This window comes from Cajanus cajan, chromosome 5 (assembly GCF_000230855.2).
Source record: "Cajanus cajan strain Asha chromosome 5, NIPB_CcT2T_4, whole genome shotgun sequence".
In the NCBI taxonomy this organism is placed as follows: domain Eukaryota; kingdom Viridiplantae; phylum Streptophyta; class Magnoliopsida; order Fabales; family Fabaceae; genus Cajanus; species Cajanus cajan.
Window position 1 is genome coordinate 59,481,256 of NC_138521.1, and position 24,659 is coordinate 59,505,914.

The 24,659-nt window shown below is 30.8% G+C and overlaps 2 protein-coding genes across 2 annotated transcripts; one reads left to right on the plus strand and one right to left on the minus strand.

Moving 5' to 3' along the window:
- Positions 1 to 8,518: 8,518 nt before the first annotated feature.
- LOC109808081 (ubiquitin-conjugating enzyme E2 2) lies at positions 8,519 to 13,332 on the plus strand. Its single transcript, XM_020370908.3, has 6 exons — positions 8,519 to 8,679; positions 9,176 to 9,325; positions 9,471 to 9,496; positions 10,729 to 10,818; positions 10,901 to 10,989; positions 12,896 to 13,332. The coding sequence occupies exons 2-6, from the start codon at positions 9,201 to 9,203 to the stop codon at positions 13,022 to 13,024; spliced, it is 459 nt and encodes a 152-aa protein (XP_020226497.1). The 5' UTR covers positions 8,519 to 8,679; positions 9,176 to 9,200; the 3' UTR covers positions 13,025 to 13,332.
- Positions 13,333 to 15,720: 2,388 nt separating this feature from the next.
- LOC109808627 (uncharacterized) lies at positions 15,721 to 18,447 on the minus strand. Its single transcript, XM_020371683.3, has 6 exons — positions 18,290 to 18,447; positions 18,118 to 18,217; positions 17,025 to 17,388; positions 16,333 to 16,843; positions 16,182 to 16,237; positions 15,721 to 16,090 (listed from the first exon to the last, which is right to left on the minus strand). The coding sequence occupies exons 1-6, from the start codon at positions 18,324 to 18,326 to the stop codon at positions 16,046 to 16,048; spliced, it is 1,113 nt and encodes a 370-aa protein (XP_020227272.2). The 5' UTR covers positions 18,327 to 18,447; the 3' UTR covers positions 15,721 to 16,045.
- Positions 18,448 to 24,659: the final 6,212 nt, after the last annotated feature.

Genomic DNA, 24,659 nt, shown 5'->3' on the forward strand with positions numbered 1-24,659 from the left:
TGCATCAATGACACCCTGCATCAATGACACCCTGCACAAAGCAATAAATTTTCTGACGCTCTGGTACAAAGCATTCATGACTCTGCACAAAGCAATTACTTTTTTGACGCTCTGGGACACTGCATCAATGACACACTGCATCAATGACACCCTGCATCAATGACACCCTGCACAAAGCAATAAATTTTCTGACGCTCTGGTACAAAGCATTCATGACTCTACACAAAGCAATTACTTTTCTGACGCTCTGGGACACTGCATCAATGTCACCCTGCATCAATGACACCCTGCACAAAGCAATAAATTTTATGACGCTCTGGTACAAAGCATTCATGACTCTGCACAAAGCAATTACTTTTCTGACGCTCTGGGACACTGCATCAATGACACCCTGCATCAATGACACCCTGCATCAATGACACCCTGCACAAAGCAATAACTTTTCTGACGCTCTGATACAAAGCATTCATGACTCTGCATCAACCATTGATTTTTTCCACTATATATATACTACATACGATCCAACCCTAAACACACAACAAAAGATCATTTCTCTTCAGCTATTGCAGTATTGATTTTCGTTGCTATTGTTCTTCAAGAATGTCTTCTTCATCTTCAACTATGTTGTGGAAACAACACCTCCATAGATCAAATGAAACTCATCTTATGGTAAGTTATTATACATTGCAGAATGTTTACAACTAATATTATCTTTTACTAACATTTCAATTCTACCATTTTCGTAGACAACAAGTGATCAAGTCATTCAATCTTACTATCATTCTATGCCTACACCTGACCCAAGAATTGAGAATTTGTTGGAGGTTGCTGGATTCGCCGAGGTTGCAAAAATAAGACATTTTAAAATCGATGATTGTTTGATAACGTCTTTGGTGGAGAGGTGGAGACCTGAGACACATACTTTTCACTTCCCAGTTGGTGAGTGCACGGTGACTTTGGAAGATGTGGCACTACAATTGGGTTTAAGGATTGACGGCAAACCAGTAACAGGACCAACTTTGTTTGACTGGGATGAATTATGTTACGAGTTGTTAGGCTTCGTACCTCCAAAAGGGGAAGCTCTAGTTTGCTCAAGCATAAAACTCAAATGGTTAAGAGACCATACAATTGCACTACCAGATGAACCCACTCAACAACAATTGATTCAACATTGTCGAGCATATATCTTAGGGTTGATCGGTGGTGTCATTATGCCAGACAAGTCAGGTAATAGAATTCACTTAATGTATTTACCATTATTGGCTGACTTAGAACGTGCAGGACGATATAGTTGGGGTTCTGCTTGTTTGGCACATTTGTATAGAGAATTATGTAGGGCAATCTATCCATCCTCAAGGAAAATGGGTGGATGTTCTTTGCTTCTACAGTCTTGGGCTTGGTATAGAATGCCTTCCATCCAACCAAGAGTCCAACGGGATATTACATTTCCGCTAGCATCAAGGTATGGACTAATTTTTATACCACTTTAATACATCGAACAAGTAAAATATTTAACCTAAAATTTTATAATTGTACAAATGTTTTAGGTGGTCAGAAAGAGGGCTAAGATTTTCAGGGACGCCCCATGGAGACTTACTTGGCTACAGATTAAGATATGACAACATGAACCATAACGAGGTAATACAATGTAAACTTCTCTCAAACATAATCTCTTTTACATCAAACAAGTCAAATATTTAACCTTTTTCTTTTACAGTATCTATGGATGCCATATAGGGAATTTCAGTCCTCACTGCCAACACGTGCTTATAAGGATTCTAGAATATGGACTGCTTGTACTACTTTAACTTCATTTGCAGTTGTAGTTTGGCATCAAACTGATAGAGTCCAATTGCAATTTGGCTTATGGCAACCAATCCCCAACGAAGCTCATAATCTTGATAAAATGCACGACATAGACATGAGAGGACATAGCGACACCAACTGGGCTCAACAACATGCAGACTGGATTTCGATTTGGAAAGACAGACGCAAACATGTTATTTTCGGGGAACCACTTCAAGGGTCTCTCCAACACACTCCAGAGTATTTACAATGGTTTCGTGCTAATTCTAAATTATTTCTTTGTAGCCAGTATTCTTCATCTCATGCATCCACTTCTAGTACACAACTCCCAACAACAACTGCAACAACATTCCCAATGGCTGGAGATAATCACCCACCTTATAGTGTGGAACAACATCCTCAGTCTTATCCATCATTTCATACGCACCATGAACAATTCATGTACACACCACCATCAACAACAACTCCAACAGGGGACTTCATGAGCAATCTTTTTGGCGTCGACGTACACACGCCACAAAGTGCATATAATTACATGCAAAGCATGAATTTCCCTTCATTTTCGTCTTATCACTCTGAGGTCGGTGGAAGTGGTTCGTCAAATCCAGTTACTGATACTATTAATATAGAACATGACGAGGACCAGGTTGAACCACAACAACCACGCATTGGTCGTCGAAACCCAACAAGGAACCGACAACCTCCGAGGTGTGGAACGGGTGGGCATAGACATCATTAAAGTTGAATTGTAATTTCGTGGATTGTAATTCTGTTGTTGTTCTTTTTTATTCGATCTCCTATTTTGTTATTGTATTTTGTTTTTATTTCAAGTTGTTTATCTCAATTAATGTTGTTTTTATTTTAAGTTGTCATTTATTCTTAATCTAAAAACTTAACTAAACTATTTTATTTAAAAATACTAAAAAATTTCAAAAATTTATAATTAAAATATGAAAATAAGAAAATTAAAAATCTAGAAAAAAATTAAAAAAACCAAAAAACATGAACAAAAATGAAAAAAAAAACAAAAAAAAACAAAAATGAAATAAAAAACAAAATACAAAAACGAAAAAAAAAAATAAATAAATAAACAAACAAAAACGAAAAACAAAAAAAACAAAATACAAAAACAAAAAAAAACAAAAAACGAAAAAAAAAACAAACAAAAACACAAAAAAAATGAAAAAAAAAAAAAACAAAATATGGCAGTTGAGAAATCGGTTTTCGATTAACCGATTTCTCACTGCACATCAACACATTTTAACAAAACTGAAGGTGAGAAATCGGTTCCCCCCAACCGATTTCTCACCTTAAATACTAAATGGATTATTTTGATAAATAAAATGGGGGTGGGGTTATTCAAAAAAAAAAATTGATATATTAAAAAAAAAAAGTCGTTGTCTAGATGGTTCGAATAATTAAAAAAAGGAACTAATATTATCTAGTTGGAGGATACATAGATATATATGAATTAATGTGGTGTTCAAAACGTAACCAATTTTAAAAATATTATTATTATTTACAAAATTGTCAGCGCGTCATTTTTAAAATCAACTATTTTATGACCAATTTTAAAACTCTAATTTTAAAAGTTATTTTTGTACTAGTATCTTCATCCATTGTCGTTATATATTTTGATAAACAACTCTGAAATGTCCTTGTAAACGATGTTACTTATGTTGATTAAGATTTATCTTGTCGTCCTGTTTTCAGAGCCAAATCAAGCGAGGCAACTATGACATGGTCCAAAATAACTACACATATACATGAAAGCAAAACATTAAACAAATTGAAGTGGGATTTTGATCGTCTCTCTCCTAACGGTATATATCACCAATAAAATAATTTCACTATTTTGTGTCATTTTCATATAATTTTTTTTCATAATTAATGCTACTTCCTCTTTTAAGTGAATTTCGTCAAGTGATTTCTTTTTATCGAACTAGTAACAAATTAAGTTTGTAACTTAATTATGTTTTTCAAGAAACTTGTTTTATCGATGAACTATGATTTCTATAAATGACTATATCACTATGATACAAATTTGTACGATAACATTAACTTCAATAATGATAAAATGATCAATACATATTTCAATCAAAAATATTATTTCATAAAGAACTAAAATTGAAGAAGAATAAAAAAGAATAAATAAGTGCAACTATTTTTTTTAAAAAATGGTACGAAAAAAAATATACATATTTCTTGAAATCGAAAGTCATTGATATATAACGTGTTTGTGAAAACGTGTTTTCTGACCAATGATCCCCTTATTCGAGGTTTTAAAGAAAAATAACTACAACATGTAGTAAATGTGAATCACTAACTACTAATATCTTACGTTAACTTCTTAATGCTATTTCGATCTAATTGAAAGATTGTCTTTGATATATAATTTTACCACTTTAATCCATGCTTGATCTCTGATAGATTCCCTTTCAAAATCTTTGATTATTGACATTTCAATTTCCCTCAACATATATTTTTCGAGTAACTTACAAAATCACTCATAACACTTCCTCCGTATTGAAATATAAACAACAAAAGGATTATGTGTAATGAAATAAAATATAAGCAAATTTTAATTGATTTTATTCTTTTTAATGATATCATTTCTAAAAATACATTTCACTCCGTTGAAATTTTATTTTTAATATTTTTATTCTTAATATCATGTATCTAAAAATACATTTCACTTTGTTGAGAGATTTTATTTTGAAAATTTTATTATTCTTAATATCATGTCTCAATGAAGGACAACTTGGAGAAAATAAAAATAAAAATGAGATGAGGAGAAAAGAGAGACACCATAAGAGAGGTTGAATAATGTCAATCAAAAACTCATAGTTTTTCGAACAACAAAATAGTATCTTAACTTTATAAGTACAGACGAAGATATAAGAAAGAATAACATAAAGTATTTTCATACTAATCATCTCAACTACTGAAACTATGTTTAGTTCTTGATCAAATCAATCAAGTTTCACTGTCTTTTACGAAGATACAAGTATTCTTTCACAAGTCACTTTTGATTCAATGTAAGTATTCTTTGATTCATTTCTTCAAACAATTACCCAAGTATTCCTTGAACGCAAAGCTTCTCTAGGCTTCAAACAACCAAGTATTCTTTTATAATCAAGCCTCTTCAGGACCTAAACAATCAAGTATTATTTTACGATCAAGTCTCTCCAAGCTCAAAGTAATAACACTAAGTTAAAGCTGGATAAGATAATAATGTTATTTCGTCTTACTATCAAAATGTGATACAACCAAGTAAGTACAAAACTTATTAACAAAAAGAACGAATGTAATGCTACAATGTGTTTATTTTTATGGTTCTCTCTATTTTTTCTACAATATAAGACTTCTTTATATAGGTGTTTCTTGAAGATGTTGTTGCAAACTTTGAGCATCTCTCACAGGCTTGATTCATCTGTATTCATCTTCCTTCCTTATAGAGATAAATGTTTATTGGTGCATTAAATGTGTTTCATCAAATTATCACTTCTTATCTAATCAAGGAAGTTACTTATCACCTTTTAGGTACTAAACAAGTGGAGGCATGCATGTGTCAGGTCAAAGCGACTTTTTCTAAGGATTTTCACTATTTATGGGATATGCATGTTCTTTTCTGCCGCAAAATATGTCTTTTGTTCCTTTCATTTACAAGTATCGAATAAGTTTTTTCACTTTGATCAGTTAAAGGTATTATGTGAACAAAGATTGATTTTGTTATCAATCATCATAAATGTTATGAATTCAAAATAAATGTCTTACAGATGAAGTATTTTATCTGTTAGACTTAATATCTAAATAACTATTCGTCTTATTGTTTGTTCAGAAAACTTTTTTCTTAAAAAATATTTATATTTGTTATCATTAAAACTTTAAAATCTTGAAAGTTTAAGATTGTCTTTAGACTGAACATGAGATTATTAACATTAAATTACAGTTTCTTTAATGACATGCATCTAACACTACAAGAAAATTGAATTGCAGTGGTAAACAACAATTGTCATTAAAAGTTAAAAATTTACAGGTAAATGTCTAATTTACATTTACGAACAAACAATCTATTCTTTCATTATATGAGTTGTATAACAAAAAAAATTTAGGTTTTACTATAACAAATAACTATAAGTATAAATATTTGAGTTTTACCTACACTAAATATTTGTAAGTAAAAGTAATTCTTAAATTTATCCATAATCATAATATGTGTAAAACAAAATACCTATAGTGTCATTTTTCTTGTAGTACAAGTTATATGAACAAGGATTAGACACACAAATACTCCCACATCTCAACCATATCATTCTTGACCAATGTATTTATGACACTCATCAATATTCGATGGTACTATAGAAACATATTTTTCTATCGTTAACTAAAATTCACATTGCACTTATTTCTTACTTGATATTACTCTTGATTTGGAAGATTATATATAGGACTTACTAGTTATTAGCCAATACCACACAACCCATGCCACAAAGCTTAAACTTGTTTTGAATTTTTCCTCGATGAAGCCTCACAAACCCACACATGTAGTTACTCTCTCGAGCTCAAGTCAAGGTTATCTCAATCTAATAATTGAGTCTGTGCTTCGTCCTTTACCACAACTTCAAAGTAACCTTCCTTGCTATCACTTACCCAATCTCACGCACCGTAATGCAAATCCTCAACCTATTTGGATTGTATTCTCACTTAGTGAGAGTTGTGATTTTGTACAATTGTGAGGGTTGAGAAATTTGCATCATTATGGTCTCCCAATTGTCTAAAACATTAATAATCAAAAACATAAACACTTCACTACAACAAAATTTAGTATTATCGACAATTATTTAATGACAATAAATTAATTGTCTCTATTTTATTATTTAATAAAAATATTAATGACTATTATATAATGGTCACTAAAAATGTATTTACATCACATCAAAATTTACTATTAGCGACAATTATTGTTAGAAAAAACTTAAGTCTCACATCGACTAGAAATAAAATAATTAAAGAGTATATAAGTGAATGATAACTCTCACCTTACAAATATGTTTTATAAGATTGAGTTAGACCTATAACTTACTATTCTAAGTTGGTATTTAGGATATAAGATAACTAAAAAAATTAAAGAATATATACTTAGAAGATAATATTCATCTTCTAAGTCCCACATCAATTAGAAATAAAGTAACTAAAGAGTATTTTTACTCATCTTACAATCGACTAGAAATAAACAGTATTATAAATCTTTTCTTAAACTTTTAGCAACAATTTTAAATGCCAATAACAAATGACACAAAAAGTTATACATTTTTCCTGACTATTATAAAGGTCTTTACTAGCATGTAAAATAACTACCGGTAAAAAATTTTATAACAATTTTTATTGCCACTAAAAATTATATTAAATACCACTAAAAATCTATTTTATTGTAGTGTTTCCTTATACCTTGTAAAACCCCTCTATGAAACTCAGGATTTATGCAAAACATCGCCAAGTGATCATTTTATCCAATGAATAGTAATGAAAATGGTCTCCAAGAAGAAAAAAGTTAAATGCTAGACAATGGACAAGCGAAGGGTGAAGAATGCATTCATAATAATGCTTAGGTGTTATTTAGTGTGTGAGAGAATCTTATTGTGTTTGGAAAAATATTGGGTTCAACGTAATCCAAGTTTTATTTAATCCGTAAATATAATTATTTTTGTCATTGGAGCATTGAAATACGTAAATATCCATTTTATAGTTTTTCAATGTAAATTCAAACATGTCCTTAATCTTATTCGTCATATTTTCTCTTCTATTCTTTAATGCTTTACATCATTACGTGTATAATGAGTGAGGTGAGATGATCCTAAAGAAAAAAAAAATGGATTCATTAGACTTAATTGAGTTTTTATGTCATCAATATATCATGCAAAGTTGTTATGAAAATGAGAAAAAAATGATACTTAACTAAATGTTGTGTTAATATGACTAGAAACCTATTTTGGGTTGTTAAAGTAAATTATTTATCATATATTTTTAATAAAAAAAATTATAAAAGTTAATGATGGAAAATATTAGGATTGTAAGAAGGAAAACATATATTAATATAGACAAGGGTATCAAACTAATATTCATTTAAAACAATAGGTGATAAAATAACAATCATGTGTAAATGATGATATTGTTTAAATAAATAATTAACTAATAGCATAACCAAAAGGATTATTAGCAAAATAATATTGAAACTTAGACAAAATTGAAAAAAAAAACTAAAAATATTATGTCTATTTTGGCACGCATACTTAATTATAAATTATATCATCAAACTATCTTAAAAATATAATCTACAAGTAAATGTTTAATAATTTACTTAAATAAATTAAAATATTTAATATATTTTATTTTAAATCTCAAATTCGTTAAAATAATTGATAATTTTGATAAAAAAAATATACATAATATATAAAAAAACTTTTTAATATGAATTATTATAATAAATTAGACATTAATAAATATTTGATTACAAATATTTTAATATATTTAAATCATAATTTTATATTAATCACTGATATTAAATCTAATAATGCCAAAATGAGGAGTATTTTTCTTTTTGAAATGAAAACATAGATTAAGTAATTATAATTTTATTACCAGTTGATGAATGATGATTTACAGAAACCTCATAAAACGACAAAAAAAAAATATATATGTGATATTTTAAAAGGGGTGTGTGGGAAGGTTGATTAGACCCCAATACAATCACAGCACGCTTCTAAACTCTGAGAATGAATATCGTAAGATCGAAGCAATAACCTTTTCTCTGCCGCCACTGATTACGATCCCTCACCCACAAACCCTCATTCCGACTCACACACATAACCGGTATCTGAATTTCTTCTCCATTTTCAATCAAATTGCTTTTTCTTAAGTTATTATTATATGTTAATTTTGTTGTCTTGTATGTTCGAATTTGCATTTTTTTTATGACCCGAACGGTGGATGATTGGTGCAGAGGGTGGATCTACGTCAAAGACCCCTTATTTAATGTTCCTTAGAAATTCCTACCGTTTTTTAATTCTGGGGTTTGTGTTTGTGTTACCGATGAAGCTGTAGTATGAGATTAGCGCGAAATTTAATTGCTTTTTTTTTTTTTTGTTTCTCTGGCGTGAGATTGTTGCTCTTGGGATGATTGTGAAAATTTTGCGAGTTAAACTCTCGAATTATATCTTCAAACTTGTTCTTAGTGTTACCCCTCATTTTCCACGTGTATGGTCTATGTTGGAATCTGAATTGGCTTGTTGATTATGTCTCTTATGCTCATAGTTTACCTTTTTTTGTTGTTGAAAGAAAATTGAAGTAATTTTTATTTTCTGTGTAGCTGTTAGATTTTCTAGGTGGCAGCAATGTCGACTCCTGCTAGGAAGAGGCTCATGAGAGATTTCAAGAGGCTGCAACAAGACCCACCTGCGGGAATCAGTGGCGCTCCCCAGGATAACAACATAATGCTGTGGAATGCTGTAATATTTGGGTGAGTTGAATTGTAATTGGATAGAGATGAATTGTTCTGTTTACTTGTATGATATAGTCACTTTGTTTTATTTCATTCTCTTCCCGCTTTGTTTAAGTATGGATGGATAAGCAATTTCTGCTTTCTTGTCTGCTTTGGATTGCAGTCCTGATGATACTCCATGGGATGGAGGTGAGTCTGTCCTTTTACCATGGCTTCTATCTTGAAACAATTTGATACATGTGTCAACTATGTTATTTTCCATCTTGTACATTACATGCAATTCTAATGACTCTGTTATATTAGATGAGCTTGCTTTGTAGTTTTTTTTTTTTTCATGGACCCGAATTCACCCCTTTGGCACATGGATTTTACAGATTAAAATCCAAATCTAAATTTATATCTTCCTGGTAACTACCAATCTACTTCTGCGTGTAGACAGATTTGCATTACTCCTCTGATCCGTTCCTGTTTATTTTAATATTTTATTTTAAAGCTGCATTGTTTGAATTGTGATACGTGTTCAGTTGCTGTATTTGTTATTAATGCACAGCTGCACAAGCAAACTAAAGAAATAGTTATTTTTCCTGATATTTCAGTTATTTTATCATTATTTAATAAGTTTTATGCTTGAAATTGGCTAACTGGTTTTAAAAACAGTTTAGGGTTTAAAATTGGTTGTGAACCATGAATCAATTTTAATACCGTTTTATGGTTTACTATGTTGTCAATAGTGGCTGAAGCAGCCGCTATAGTGACGCCATGTCTGGGGCGTTTTGCTAAATTTGTTGACCTCATGCGTGTGTCACTCCTGGCTTGTCATCGACATTGTGTGTGCATGCTCTAACTTCTCCTCCTCTCAAATTTTAAATCCAATCCATTTATTGGAAGAAAAAAAATCCAATCTATTTATTTGAATTTGAAAAAATCCAATCCATGCCCACCCTTAGATTTTGGGAAGCTCTATTATCTTAAAATTGAGATTTTTTAGAACTGGCATGGAAATGTTGTTTGGTGGTTTGATGGTATCTTGTTTTACTTCTCTCTTTTGTTTTTGGTTTATAATGGGTAAAGACTTGGCTGTTGTTGCTGTCATCATTATTTTCTATTTGATTTCTGATATGGTGATATTAATTCTAATTCTGTCTATTATAGTTTCTTATGTTTTTGTTAGAGATGATAACCTAGTTGAATAAGACTTTTGTTGTTGTTATGTTTTGGTTAGAGATTGCTTCTATGTTTAAAAGAGAGAGACATATTTTGTTATTCTATTAAACTAAATTTTTTTCTTTATGAAGCTCTATTATAGTTTGGAAAAGTTAAATGAAAATTGAGTCAGATAAATTTTATGTATATACTTGGAAGTCATATTTTTCTTCTCTTAACATTATCACAATAATGTCTACATAATTTGAGTTATCCAGGCACGTTTAAGTTGACTCTCCAATTTTCTGAGGATTATCCAAACAAGCCACCAACTGTACGATTTGTCTCCCGAATGTTTCATCCAAACAGTAAGTTTAGGCTGAAAAGATTAATCTTCTTATCCATAATTTACCTATCGAGTTACTAATGTCATTTTTCTACTCTGGGAAGTTTATGCGGATGGAAGTATTTGTTTGGACATATTACAAAATCAGTGGAGTCCTATATATGATGTAGCTGCTATACTCACTTCTATCCAGGTATTATCTTGTATAATATAGTCAACAATTCCATATTTCTGTTCATTTCATTTTTAATTATTACTAAGAAGATACCAAACACATTTACATAATTAATTCTACACTTGAGGTTTGGTTTTGTTTACCTAAACCTATGCATGGCTATGCCAACATTTTGCTCAAATTAATGCAAGATCCTGTGTCTTTTCAAATTACTTGTGCATTTTTGTCTATTGCAGAATTATCTACTTGAATGCATTACCTTTCGGTGTTAAGTATCCCTTTCTGTTTGCTGATTCATGTCTTAATTTGCTTGTAATGTTAACTTAGCTTTCTCATTTTTTAATGATTCTTATATTGTCTGCCAGTCTTTTCATATCCCAGATAAACATTTGATCTCATTGACTGACAGTTGAAGCAGTGTAATTCCAGAATTAAGCCTTGAAATTTGTAACTCCTTTAATGGAACAGGCTTGTTTTCTTAGCTTCTTTGTTTGTGGGGATAAGGAGCTTGCAAGAGTTTTTTTATGTCTGACCTGCTAAGAGACTGCATTGTTGTTCAAATATGATGTATTTCCACTTTTTTCCCCCTTTTCATGCATATTGTAGCTTCAGAATGATTTTGGATCCTCCTATTTGTAGACTTGATGGATTCTTTTGCTAATAAAACTTGCAGAATCAAACATGTAAGATAGAAGCTTGTTATATTTCTTTTCCTCATTTTTTGGGAGGGTGGGGTGGTGTCCAACTGTCCATTTTTGTTAAGAGGGAGATCCTAAGATATGGTAAGGGGATGTGATAAATGGGCTAAACGTGAGTATTGGAAGTTGTTGGACAGTGAGAATTGAACCTGTTATGAGGATCTTCCTGGAAAATTGTGTGCTACTGCCATTATGCTACAGGACCATCATTGGCACATGTATCAGTTGTTTACTTGTATTTTTATTCGTTTTGAATCTAGCATATTAAATATCTTTGATAAGCACCATGCTCCAATGTTTCCCTGTGCTAGGATCATGATAGGGCTCATAAGAGGAATAATAATGCCCAGTAGTCCCATGTAGTTAGAATTAAAAAATTAGGCAAAGTAGCTAGAGTTAGTAACATGATTAGTAGGGCGGTTAGCTTAAACAATAGTCTGATAAAACAGAGCTTTAGCTCAGTTGTGAAAGGGGCAACCCTTTGTGATTGGAAAGCACATGGAGATTCCTCTCCTTTTTCTGTTCAGATTTCATTCTCTAATAGCATTCATTTCAATCTTTCTAGCTTCCATAGTGTCAGTATGCCCATGTTGCAAGATTCTGCCGCACATACTGTGGGTGGGATAATGTTGGAACATTATTGTTTGCCACTCTGATATAACCTGGCTGTCAGTGGTGGACCTATGTACACTTGAGGATGTGCATCTTCACCTCCTGACTTTAAGAATAATGCATGTATGTGTCTTGAATTATGGATTTTTTGTCCCCCAAAATTTATAATTTGAACCCACTACCCTTAATTTTCAATTTTTGTTAATTTTATCTTTTATTAACTAGTTTCTTTCTTATATTTTTGTCTCTTTTTAGCTCACTTTTCATTATTAATGAGTGTTTTCTCTTTTTTATGTAATATTTATGTCTTTATAATATAATTATTATTTTTTATTTTTTTAATAATCTGTTCCCATTGACTCAAGGTTCTTGTAATATCTCGGAGCCCAGTGTGGTTGAGAATGAGAAATAATATTACATGAGTACATTACTATCTTCATGATTCTACTTTGACATCCCAATATTGTTTTTGAAAGCTTCAGGAGGAACAGTTTTTCCTATTATTAAATAGAAAACTCAATAGATTTTTTTTCTTAATTATTTACCCCTGCTAATGCTATATAGTAGTCAGCATGTTAATAGTATTTTCTAAAAGGTAATTATTGCTGTTGCAGTCATTGCTTTGTGATCCCAACCCAAATTCTCCTGCAAACTCAGAAGCAGCTCGAATGTTTAGTGAGAACAAGCGCGAGTACAATCGGAGAGTGAGAGAAATTGTGGAGCAAAGTTGGACAGCTGACTAAGCTCATCTTCATATGCTTGCGTGCCTTTGAAGGCATGAATTAGGTGTCACTGCTGCCTATAAGAAACATCGTGCCAACTCACCGAATTTATGTCGTATTTCTTCCTGTTTTGAATGTTAGGATCATCACATCTTTAATTCATTGTAGTTTTTGCATTGTCCATGTCAGTTCATGTATTATAGAATTCTCTGTCGATTTGCATCATATTGGGACGGTTCAATGTATAAGTTGTAGTTTTCTGAATTGGTTATGAATTGTGATCACAGGATATTATTAAACTAGCTTCAATTTCTCTGTTTTCCTTGTCACATTGCATCTAGATGGATCGTGGTTTCAACCTTGTGACCGTGAAGTTGACGTTTCTGCCTATGAATCAGGTGATTGATTTGATCATACTATGATGCTCTCGACAGAGTGCGCTAATGTTTGCCAGAATATCTTTTTCTTTCTACGTATGATTTAATTTTATATAGATAGGTATAACATGATAAATATGGGTTTAGTAGCGGCATATTACAGGAGAAAGCATAGTCTAGACATATGGGGGAATAATTTACATAACTATTATGGAACTGAAGTTGTCTACTATAGTTTTATCACGTTAGAGGGGTGCCTGTGGGTCCGTGCTCTAGTTTTCAATCACAGCCTTAATTGAAGGATAAAATTTGGCAGTTTTTATATTATTTTCTACTTAAAATTGGAATTTTATTTCAAACTACAAGGAAAGTTTGATTTAAAAAATAAGATCGGTTGTTGAAGTGAAACTTTAATATCAATTGGAGGTCAATACTAGAAATATTAGGAAAATATATTGAAGTTTTATATAAATATTTAATTTGATAGTCGAAGATTACGAGGGTCAATAGGCATAAAAGAAATGTTAAAACACACTCTTTAATAGTCTTTTGGTCACATCTTTTAACTATATTTATTTTTGAGTCTTGCTAGTTGATGAGTTTTTCTTCATGTCTTTTAGTTGTCAACAAATTATAACAGTAATAATGTGTTTGAATGAGTGTGTTGTTAAAAGTTCTTTAGGAATCAAATATGCAATAGTTGTCAATGAAACTTTGGGGTTTATTTATGTCCATTTTTTTTGTTTTCACTTTGAAAATAAAAAATAGTAATAAAATTTTATTTGATTTTTTTAAAAATGTTTTCTTTAGAAATAATTTCAAAATGAAGCTGAAAACTGAAACAAAAAAAAGTTTTTCTATTTTATTAAGAAAATATACGAGACTAAAACGGGGTGACACTGAATGTAATTATAATTACAGTGTCTTTCATCATTTTCTTCCTCTCGCACCTTTAGAACCTGACCTAGCCCCGTCTCTAATCACCCAACCTATTCCACTGCCAAGTGCCAACTAGTCAACTACGAGATGGACACCATTTTTGTTGCAGCGAGGTCTAATGACTGCGAGAGAGTAGAATGAAACATTGTGGAAATGAAAGCAGCCATGGAATTCAGATAGCAAAGAGAGAACAGAAATCTAGCTGATATGATTGTAACTGCTCCGTTAACTTCCAGTTGGGATGAAAAATATGAATCTTCCTTCTCTACAGCCATGTTTCCTCTGGATTAATCAATAAAAACTTTCCTTTGAAATTATATCATATTATATTATATTATATATTGTAGATTTATTTACATGTAAAGTGTGCATTAATGAAGATACACATTTTTATTATTCGAAATTTATTTGTAAATTTTATCATTTTTTTAAATGGTTAATACCTAACACATTTTCAATGTATCTATTTTCTGAAAAACAAAAAACAAGAACTCAGCAAACATTTTCTAAATCTATAAATTTGAAAATATATATAAGAAAATTAAAATAGAAAAAAAAAATAGGAAACGTTTTCTTAAATTAAACATACCCTTAATTGTTTGACCAATTTTTTTGATCTAAAGGTATCAATTGTCACTAGTGGTTGAATACAATTAAAAATGTATTTGACAATATAAAATATTTTTAATCTGCAGTTGAATGCTTGCTGTTATAAAAATATAAAATATTTTTACCTTGTTATTTAATAAATTGTAATATATGGAAACTTATTCATTTTTATAATAATAATTACAACACATGTCTAACATGTAATAGTGAGAGAAAAATTACACTGATAATACATTAAAAAAAAACTCTATTTTGATTGTAATTGTAATTACTATCATTCAAATTCATTCAAAAAATTATAAAATAATGAGAAGTTCATTATTAGTATCTTATTTAACATTTCACAATTGGTTGTCACCGATTAGATTTTTTTTTACAGATAGATGATCTATTTTTTTTAAAAAAAAATTGTAACCTATAAAAAATAGATGTAATTTTGAAAACATCAATTTATATTTGTACCTTTTTTAATCTAATTTATACTTTTTAATGATTAAAGATGCCAATTTAAAGACGATATTGAAGGAGTTAGCACCGTGAGATATTAAAAATTAAAATATGTCTTTCCTTTTATAACTGAAAGTTAAATATTTTCTTGATTTTACAAGGTTTGTCTCAACTCTCAAGGAGTCAAAAAAGTAAACACGAATTTTCATCTAAAGATGTTAGTTAAAAAAAAAAAAAAAAATGAACCCCAAGTTCAGATTAAAATATTCTCAATTTGGACAACGTTATTAATGATATAGCATATATGATGCCATGTTCCAATTTAAACATCATTCAACATATATGTTTAACAAAAAAATGAAAATCTGGATAAATACTTGAGAAATAACAAACTTATGAACATGGATGCATATTATGTCAGAAATCTATTCGTCTTATAGCATATAATATATTCTAAAAGCACCTATAGACTAGACAAACCGGAATATTCAATACAGTTTGGTTTGATTCACAATTACACATAAGAACACAAGCACAAAATATGCCTATTGCCAGCCGATCAAACAATTTTCATCTGTCTTCCTGTAGAGAGGCAAACTGCACACACATAAAACACTGTAGACAAAGTTTGAGAATAAAAAAAAAAATTCACATCTGCAAGCTGATCAGTTTACGCGACTTCTGTCAAACTGATCTCATCGGTGGTCTGAACGTCCTACATGGCAGAAGCAATATGGCAGCAGTTAGCCATATATCATTTTTCACAACGTTGTAAAAATCAAACTTCATAGTTCACAGTGACTTACCATATTTTCTTTGTTTCCCTGTGCATTGTCTTCAGCAAGTGAAGGGCTGGTTGGAACTGTGAAGGAAAATAATCATTAACCGTTGTTAGACTAGTTGAACAAAAAATATGATTCAGTGTCAAAAGAGAAATATTGATAATGCACTTCTTGCCTTTTATAACATCGGACTTCTTTCCTTGTTTCTTGACCTCACTCTTTTCCTTATTGCTTTGCTGCTTAGTTGGCTTCTGTGGCTTTTTAACCAACCTACAACTCCCACTTTCAGAAGCAGATTTTGAACTTGCAGAGTTCTTTTTGAGATTTTCTCTCAACCTGGATCCGGGGTTATTCTTTTGGCTAGTTTCCTTCTTGGTTGACTCTGTTGTAACAGGAGTAAGTTGAGTGGATTCAGTGTCCATGATTTCGGGTTTCGGTTTTGCAGTGTCCATAACGGATGAAGAACAGCAGTGTACTTCATCATCAGAGGATCGAGCTCCCTCCTCTGGCATCTGTGAAATGCTCTCAGACACTTGTGGCAGTGAAATGCTTTCAGACATTTGGGCCTGCTCTATATATTCTGCAATACCATAGCTTTGAAACAGTTCTTTCACTGGTTCTCCAAGCTCAGCGAGCTCATGTCGCTTAACATATGATTTTAGCTCATCTTCCATCTTCTGGAACGGCTTTGGTTGACATTGAACAAAAGAATCACGAAAGGAAAAGTGTTCAATTAATGGCCAAAAATGCAATCCATAGAGATAATATGGCAGCAGTCAAGTGCATCTATATAACATATAAAGACAATTAAAACGTGCTGAAAAGGACTGATACGAGTCTTGTAATGCCTATTGATTTTGGTGTTACCTCACATGTTGCCTCCAAAGCAAGTTTGAATAATCCAAGTGAAATTGTGTGCATGGAAGCAGACTCAGAGAGCATAATCTGCTTTAGCCAATATGAAGAAGAAGATATGAGATTGAACTTCTTTCTTCCCGATGTTCTAGAAAACTCAGAAGCAGGTGTTTGGCTTCTACTTTGATTACCAGACCTCATTGCTCTAGCCTCTGAGATTGGGGTAATGTTGCAAACAGACTTTGAATTAGGAGTTGCAGATGCTTTTTTGACAGGAATGGAAAGCCTTCTTGGTGGCTTAGCACTAGTAGACTTGTCCTTGCCAGAGAAATCAAGACCAACTACACTTTTGCTCACACGTGGAGTATTCAACCCTCTGAAAATGAATGAGTTTTTTAATATACAGTTATACACAGATTTCACAGATCTCACACATACACACAAAAGCCAGTTATTTCATGTTGCCTTGGGAGGAGACAGTGCAAACAGCGAAGCAATTAAAAAGTACTGTAACTCGTGTCAGAACTCAGAAGTAGCTACCCAGAGATATCGACATAGCCATTAGAATTAGTATTTAGTAGAATATCGCAGATCCCGAAACGAAACTGTTTTTTTTTTCTTTCCTTTATATAATATATATATACTATATAGATTAGCCTTCGAAATTCTAACAATCTTTTGGTCCCATTTCCCAAACACGTGCTAGATAAAGCAGTGGAACATCAACCTTCAAAATAGAGAATGTTAAGGCCTGGACTTCCGCAATATACAAAATTTGCAACTTCTTCGGGGAAAAAACGTATGTTAAACTAATCATTTCGTTCAAAAGTCAGTCCTGTAAAAACCCTTAAATTTTAGGCACTTAAGAAATATACTATCAGCATAAACCAATGCGCACTAATAAAAGCGTGTAAAGAAGAAACTTTTGTTGTTGGTGCCTTGGTGGTGGTGGTTTTTTATTTTTAATTATTGGTGCAGGAAATGACGACATCGATTTATAAAAATCCAAAATAGTAAGATAAAAATTCAACAATAAATACAAACCACCATTGAAATCCGGAAATCTGAGTGATAACATTGAGGAAATGAAGAAGTGAGAAAGTACCTTTTGGAGTCAGAGGAGAGGGGTGCGTCTGGCTTGTTGTCCTTAACTTTAGAGGAGGAACGAAGCGCGTACCTCTGAAGATTGGGTCTGGCAGAGTTACCTGAAAGAGGACCACCCAATTAAATAAACAAATTTTCAGTCTGCATCAAAAGTAAAGAAAGAGATTGAGTACCAGAAGAGAGGGCCTGTTCCTTCACGGGCTCTTCCATCGTCTCCTCTTCTGAAGTCTGAACTGCTTGGTTGCTTTGTAACTGCTGTTGCTACGTTTTATTTTATGTTTGAACCCAGTCATATGAAACGCGTTTCTTTGACGAGGATATTTATAAGGCTCTCTTGTTTCGACACGTGTCCTGGGACGGGGAGCGGGAAAAACGCTATCTCAAAACTCAAAATTTGGTGATGGAGCGCAACCGTAACGGGTGACGTGGAAGAGAGAGAGTGGGATCCATTCCCATGTTCATCTTGTTCCAATTTCAAATTTCAAAAAGCCATATTTGTTCCGTTTCGCTTCGTCAGAAACTGCTTTACAGTTTTGCTTGTTAACGGATTCCCAGACCACTCTTTCTTTTTTCCGTTTTCACAAACTCTTATTTCATTCCTAACTCCTAACAATCCATTTTTTCTTTTATCTTTTCTGTCTTCACTCTTTCACTTCTCTTTAATTTTTTCTTCTTTTAACCCAAAACTGGAATGATCTTGTCCTTTTTCTTCTCGTTTCACTCTCTATTCAAGAGTCCCAAAGGTGATTTTAATGAGCAAAACATATTACACAATTAAGGGTGCATATTTATGATTGCTTCGTCTACTTAGCATACATATATTTACCTATTTACCTATACTAATGTATAAAGGTCTATTCTAATACAGGAAAGAGATATCTTTTTCACTTGATTTCTATTTTTTGAATTATTATACCTTTTTATTTTAAAAAAAATTAAAAATATTTTTTAATTAAATTTAAGAATTTGAAACTAATAAATCATTTTTACAATAAATATTTTAGATTTTCATTTTTACATGAATCATTTTATTCTTTATTTATTTTTTTATAACTATTTTTTATGAGTAACTTTTCATTTTTTTTTATTTTTTTTAAATATAATACAGGCACGGAGTACCTTTTTCCTGCTAGTGATGTAATAATATTTATAAAATTTTATTAATAGGAAGACAAAATAATGATTCTACATCAGGACGATTTTAGCTTTCCTGCAATTTATGAAAGAAAATAAATATCATTTTGTTATTATTTTTAGTTAGCATTAACATAGGAGACAACATATATAAGAATTAAATAATAATTAAATTGAATAGTCTCATACCTTTCAATAATTAATCTCAATTCTTTATAGAATACGTCATCCTCATCCATAATTTCTTTGACTTTAAAAACTATAAAAATAAATAATACAATTTCATGTATCAATATGAGATATTTAACATTTCATGAAATTATTTATAGTTTATGAAAAAAATAACATCAACCTCAAAAATGGAGATATTTTGTTTTGCATGAAAGTTGTTAATACGACAAATATTACTCAATCTTACATTTTCAAGTGTTATAATATTGTTAATAAACAGGAGTTAGAATTGATTTAAATGAAGAAATGTTATAATTATATTTTTATATATATCAAATTGACACATATAAGGATTTATTTTTATAACTATATTATTATATTACCTTTCTAATTTTTGAGAATAATTATTTTTTCACCATTTTCTAAAGTTGAGTTTTATCTACTATTATCGTAGAATTTCATCCAATAGAATATACTTTTAAAACGATGAATTTGTAATAAAGAAATTTAAAATTAAATAAATAACAAAAAAATATGAAGATGTCACATTTAAATTAAATTTAACCTTGTTGTCAATTCGGCAAATTGTTGAAAGTGAATATTGATCCTTCCAAATGCTCCATAACTTTTCAAAGTCACCTTCCTAGTAAATATAAGTAATATTATGAAAAAGTGATGATAATAAATTTTCATATTAAAAAATTAAAAAATACATTATGACTTACCTATGTGTCAAAATACATGTTCAAATTCATTTTATTAATCTCTTCATATAATAGGAAAATCTCATTGAATCTTAATTTGACTATAGAAAGAAAAAAGGTTTCAAAATTTATTTTTTTTAGTAAATTATTGAGAGTGAATATTGGTCCTTCCAAATTCTTTCTACAGAGGCCCATATCTATTGTTATAAATTATAGATTATGGATTATAGATGTTATAGATTATAGATCATAAATTATAGATTGTAAATTATGGATTATAAATTATAGACTATGAATGTTATAGATAGATATGTGTTATAGATACCAAAATACAATATAAATATATAAATATCGAGGAACTAAAAATGTCTATTTGTACCATCATATAGAATTTTGAAAATTATAGAAAGAGTTAAACATGCACTTAATTGAGTTCAATATAAATAGTATAATAAAGAAGGAAAGAAAAAAAGCAAGAGTACATTATCCAAAGCCATCAAAGAAGCAAATATAATCACCAAAACTTTATTTGTTGTGTAAGGTTCCAATAAAATCCTTTATGAAAAAATTTAAATCATAAAAAATAATTGAAAACAAAAATGTAATGAAGAAACTAAAAGTCAACTATATCAATAAATAAAAAAATAATTTAAAAATTCACGAATAAATCAAAGTATGATTATTCACAAAGAGCAAAAAAATTGAAAAATAAAAAAGGTAGGAAATATTATAACACAGGTGTTCTTATAATTATTTTAACAATCTTCAAATTCTATATATTTTATGGGTGGGTGATGGTCAAGGTTGGACAATAGATATGAAAATATGACTATTAATTATGTAGCTACAATTTATAGTTTACATCATCATATTATAGAGACCCTCACAATTCACCCAACTCACCTATGTACAATGTTAAAAAAAATGGTAAATATGACTATAAAGAGTTGAAAAGTTAAAAATCAACTAAATTACATTAAGAAAAATAGTTGAACAATACAAAATAAATAAACATCGGTTGGCCCCAAATCTTATCCTAATAAATGTTAAAAATTTATGATATTAAAAACACAACTTATAAAATTAACATAATTTCATGGTAATAAATGATTAAAGTTGAGAAACACATTGAATTTATTATTTTTAAGTTTAATAATATATATATATATATATATATATAATAAAATTTGAGTAAATATTATTTAGTTTAAAATTACTAAATTTAATTTTATTGTATAAATTATTAACATAATTTCATGGTAAAAAATAATTAAAGTTGAGAAACACATTTAATTTATGAATTTTAAGTTTAATTTTTTATTTGTTAAAAAATGAATAAACATAATTTTAAAAAAACGACTAAAGTTAATAATTTAGTTAAATAATAATAATAATTTAAAAAAAAAACTGAAAAGAAATTAAATCTATACATATTTTAATTTTTGAACTATTGTATTCTTTTAAAATAATAAAAAATAATTTCCAAAATTAACTAAACGTTAAAAATCAAATATATTATTTTTCTTTATTTTATTGACCAATGAAGTTACCATTCAATATATAACCTCTGCAAACTACCCATTGGTACAATTAGTTATGAGTTGGTTACTATTCCTAAAGAAACCGCTCATTCTTTAGAGCACTTTGATATCTTTCTTCAACTTTGACGGATATTTCTGAAATATTATGTTTTATCTTTTGAGAAACTCAACTTTTAAATGTTGAATAAGTTTATTTGATTATAATTTTTAAACTGAATTTCTATAGCTTTAAAATCGTTATAAATATTCATTTCAAAAAGACTTTACCAGATTTTGCCTTCATCTTTCTCCATGTTAAATGAAGAAAGACTTTGATTTCTTTATATAAATTTTTATTATATATAGACAAAATCTGATAAAGAACAATTATGCTATCTTGTGGATGAATGAATACGGAGTGGAGTTTTAAATAGGGATGGCAAAACGGGCCAGCCCGGCCCGTTTTGACCCGGCCTGCTAAAAATGGGTCGGGCCGGGCCCGTCCGCCAATGTAAAACGGGCTAGAGATCCTGGCCCGCCCCGCCTAAGGACGGGCTGGCGGGTTGGCGGGGCAGCCCGCTTACAAAAATAAAAAATAAAAAAAAATGAAAAAAATATATTTTATGGTCAAATAAATTTTTTTTGCTACAAATAAATAAATATAACCATATGAAATTAAAAGATGCATACATATTGTACATAATATATGTTCAACAAAAATAAATTACAAACTTAGAACAAAATTAAATAGAAATTAGTCCATTTACACCAAAATAAAAACCAAATTATAAACTTATAAATTATTTATAAACTAAATTTTTTGATAGTCTACAAAACAAGTTTAAATACAATTAATTAATCATCTTCATCCTCATCTTCTACATCAAAATAAAATAAACATAAAAATAATTAAATTAATAAAAAAATTATGCGGGCCGGCGAGTTGTGGCGGGCCGGCGGGTTGTGGCGGGCTTGGCAGGGCGGGCTTGGCGGGTTGGCGGGTTGAAATGATTGGCCCGGCCCGCAGGCCATGGCCCACTTTGCCATCCCTAGTTTTAAAATCGTATTTGTGCCTCTATTAAATTTATCCGTCGTATATTCGAAAGGTGTCATAATAAGATAGTTTTACCATTTATTTATTTATTTATGTAATTTATCTTTAAACATGATAAATGGGGACTCAGTTATTGATACAAAGCAAAAAATAGAAATTACCAATTGCGTTGTACGAAAGAATGACTCCTCTACGGTTGCTATCAAAGTGACCACACACAAAGAAGAGTTTTACCTTGCAAACCCGATCAACAAATATAGCGAAGTCAGTAAAATAAAAACACGTAGTAGAAAAACATGAAGATGAGAGACAAAGATTGTACCAAAGAATAAAAAGAATAAGGTGTGAGAGAGATGGAAAGTGGGGGATGCGAGAGATATAATGAAGTCAATAAAACAAAAATACGTAGTAGAAAAAAATGAAGATGAGAGACAAAGATTGTACGGAGGATAAAAAGAATAGGGCGTGATAGAGATGAAAAGTGAGAGATGCAGGATAAATGAATATAAATTATAAGAAGAAGTGAAGTAGCAGTTTGACGGTTTATAAATTTTGAATGAAGTAGTTACAAATTTAAGAAGTAATTTTATTATCTATATTAAAGGTACCTTGGTTTATAAATATTATTTTCTAAAACTACCTTGGTTTCCATATTTTGTTGACCATTGTACCCTTCCATTTTTTAAAATTACTATATTACTATACTAATATATAAAGGAGATATCCTTTTTAGTAACCATTTTGATCTCTGTTGGATCGAGCGCTTACCACTAGGCCAAAAGCTATAGTTGAGGGCGCAACTCTTTATACTTAAGAGCGTAACAGCTCAAGCGCCATGATTCGGCTCTGATACCAATTGTTGGATCGAGCGCTTACTACTAGGCCAAAAGTTATAGCTGATAGTTAGGGCGCAACTCTTTATACTTAAGAGCGTAGCAGCCCAAGCGCCATGATTCGACAGTGACTTGGTTCACCTAGCCTCACGGGACAATTGATGCAACCCGCAACAATCTCCATACTCTGTTGATCATTGTACCCTTTTATTTTAAAAAAATTATAAAAAATAATATTTTTTTTTATCAAATTTAAGAACTTGAAACTAATAGACTAATTATAACACCAATTAGACTATTTTTATTTTTATTTTATTTTTAATAAAGACACGAAGTGTCTCAATCCTACTAGTATATAATAAAACAAACAATTTTAAGTATTAACAAACAATTGTTTTATGTTAGGTATTATAAATTATAAATAAGAGGAATGGATGATAAAAAATTAAATTAAAATACTGACTGGTCTACAATAGAAAAAAATTAAATTACAGTCATTACATTATCTAAAAGCCTTAATATTGATTTTGAGTTCCTCGAGAAAAAGTAATATGATTTTTACTATTTTTTTTTGTATTATCATGTATTTTTAGATATAAAAAATATATTTTTTTTATCAGGTTTATTTTATTTTAGCCAGTACTTAGTCCAATCTATTGCTGTGGAAACTAATTATTTAGAGCACCTCCAGCGGAGGGTGCTTGTGTTGTGTCTTAAAAATAAGCAACGGAGCTTATTAAAAACTTCCATTGGAGTGATCTTACGTGGTATTTGAGTTGCATAAATTTTTTTCTGTGTTGCTTGTACAAGGGACTTTGCTTAGCATTGAGGAGAGAAATCTGATTGGCTAAAATGCATCTATGTGGATCAGATTTAAGAAAATAAAAAAAAATTGAAAAAACGTGTTCACTTCATCTTCGTCTCCTCCGCACGACGGACCACCCTCCCCACGCGCAGCTCTCGACCGGACCTCCTTCCCTCGCGCGGCTCCGAGCGGACCCGCACCCCGTACGCAGCTCCCGACTGGACCTCCTTCCCCCGTGCGCGCAGCTCCCACTAGACCCCCTCCCCCTGCGCGGCTGCCAACCGGAACCCCCTCCCCCGCGTGCGTGGCTCAGCAAATAGAG

What these genes read in the sequence shown, in the direction of transcription:
- LOC109808081 (XM_020370908.3), top strand. Translation starts at nt 9,201, where the DNA reads ATGTCGACTCCTGCTAGGAAGAGGCTCATGAGAGATTTCAAGAGGCTG. An exon ending in TGGAATGCTGTAATATTTGG is followed by an intron (nt 9,326 to 9,470) that starts GTGAGTTGAATT and finishes TTTGGATTGCAG; the next exon opens with TCCTGATGATACTCCATGGG. An exon ending in CTATACTCACTTCTATCCAG is followed by an intron (nt 10,990 to 12,895) that starts GTATTATCTTGT and finishes TTGCTGTTGCAG; the next exon opens with TCATTGCTTTGTGATCCCAA.
- LOC109808627 (XM_020371683.3), bottom strand. Translation starts at nt 18,326, where the DNA reads ATGGAAGAGCCCGTGAAGGAACAGGCCCTCTCTTCTG. An exon ending in CTTTGGAGGCAACATGTGAG is followed by an intron (nt 16,844 to 17,024) that starts GTAACACCAAAA and finishes TGTCAACCAAAG; the next exon opens with CCGTTCCAGAAGATGGAAGA. An exon ending in GAAGTCCGATGTTATAAAAG is followed by an intron (nt 16,238 to 16,332) that starts GCAAGAAGTGCA and finishes TTTCCTTCACAG; the next exon opens with TTCCAACCAGCCCTTCACTT.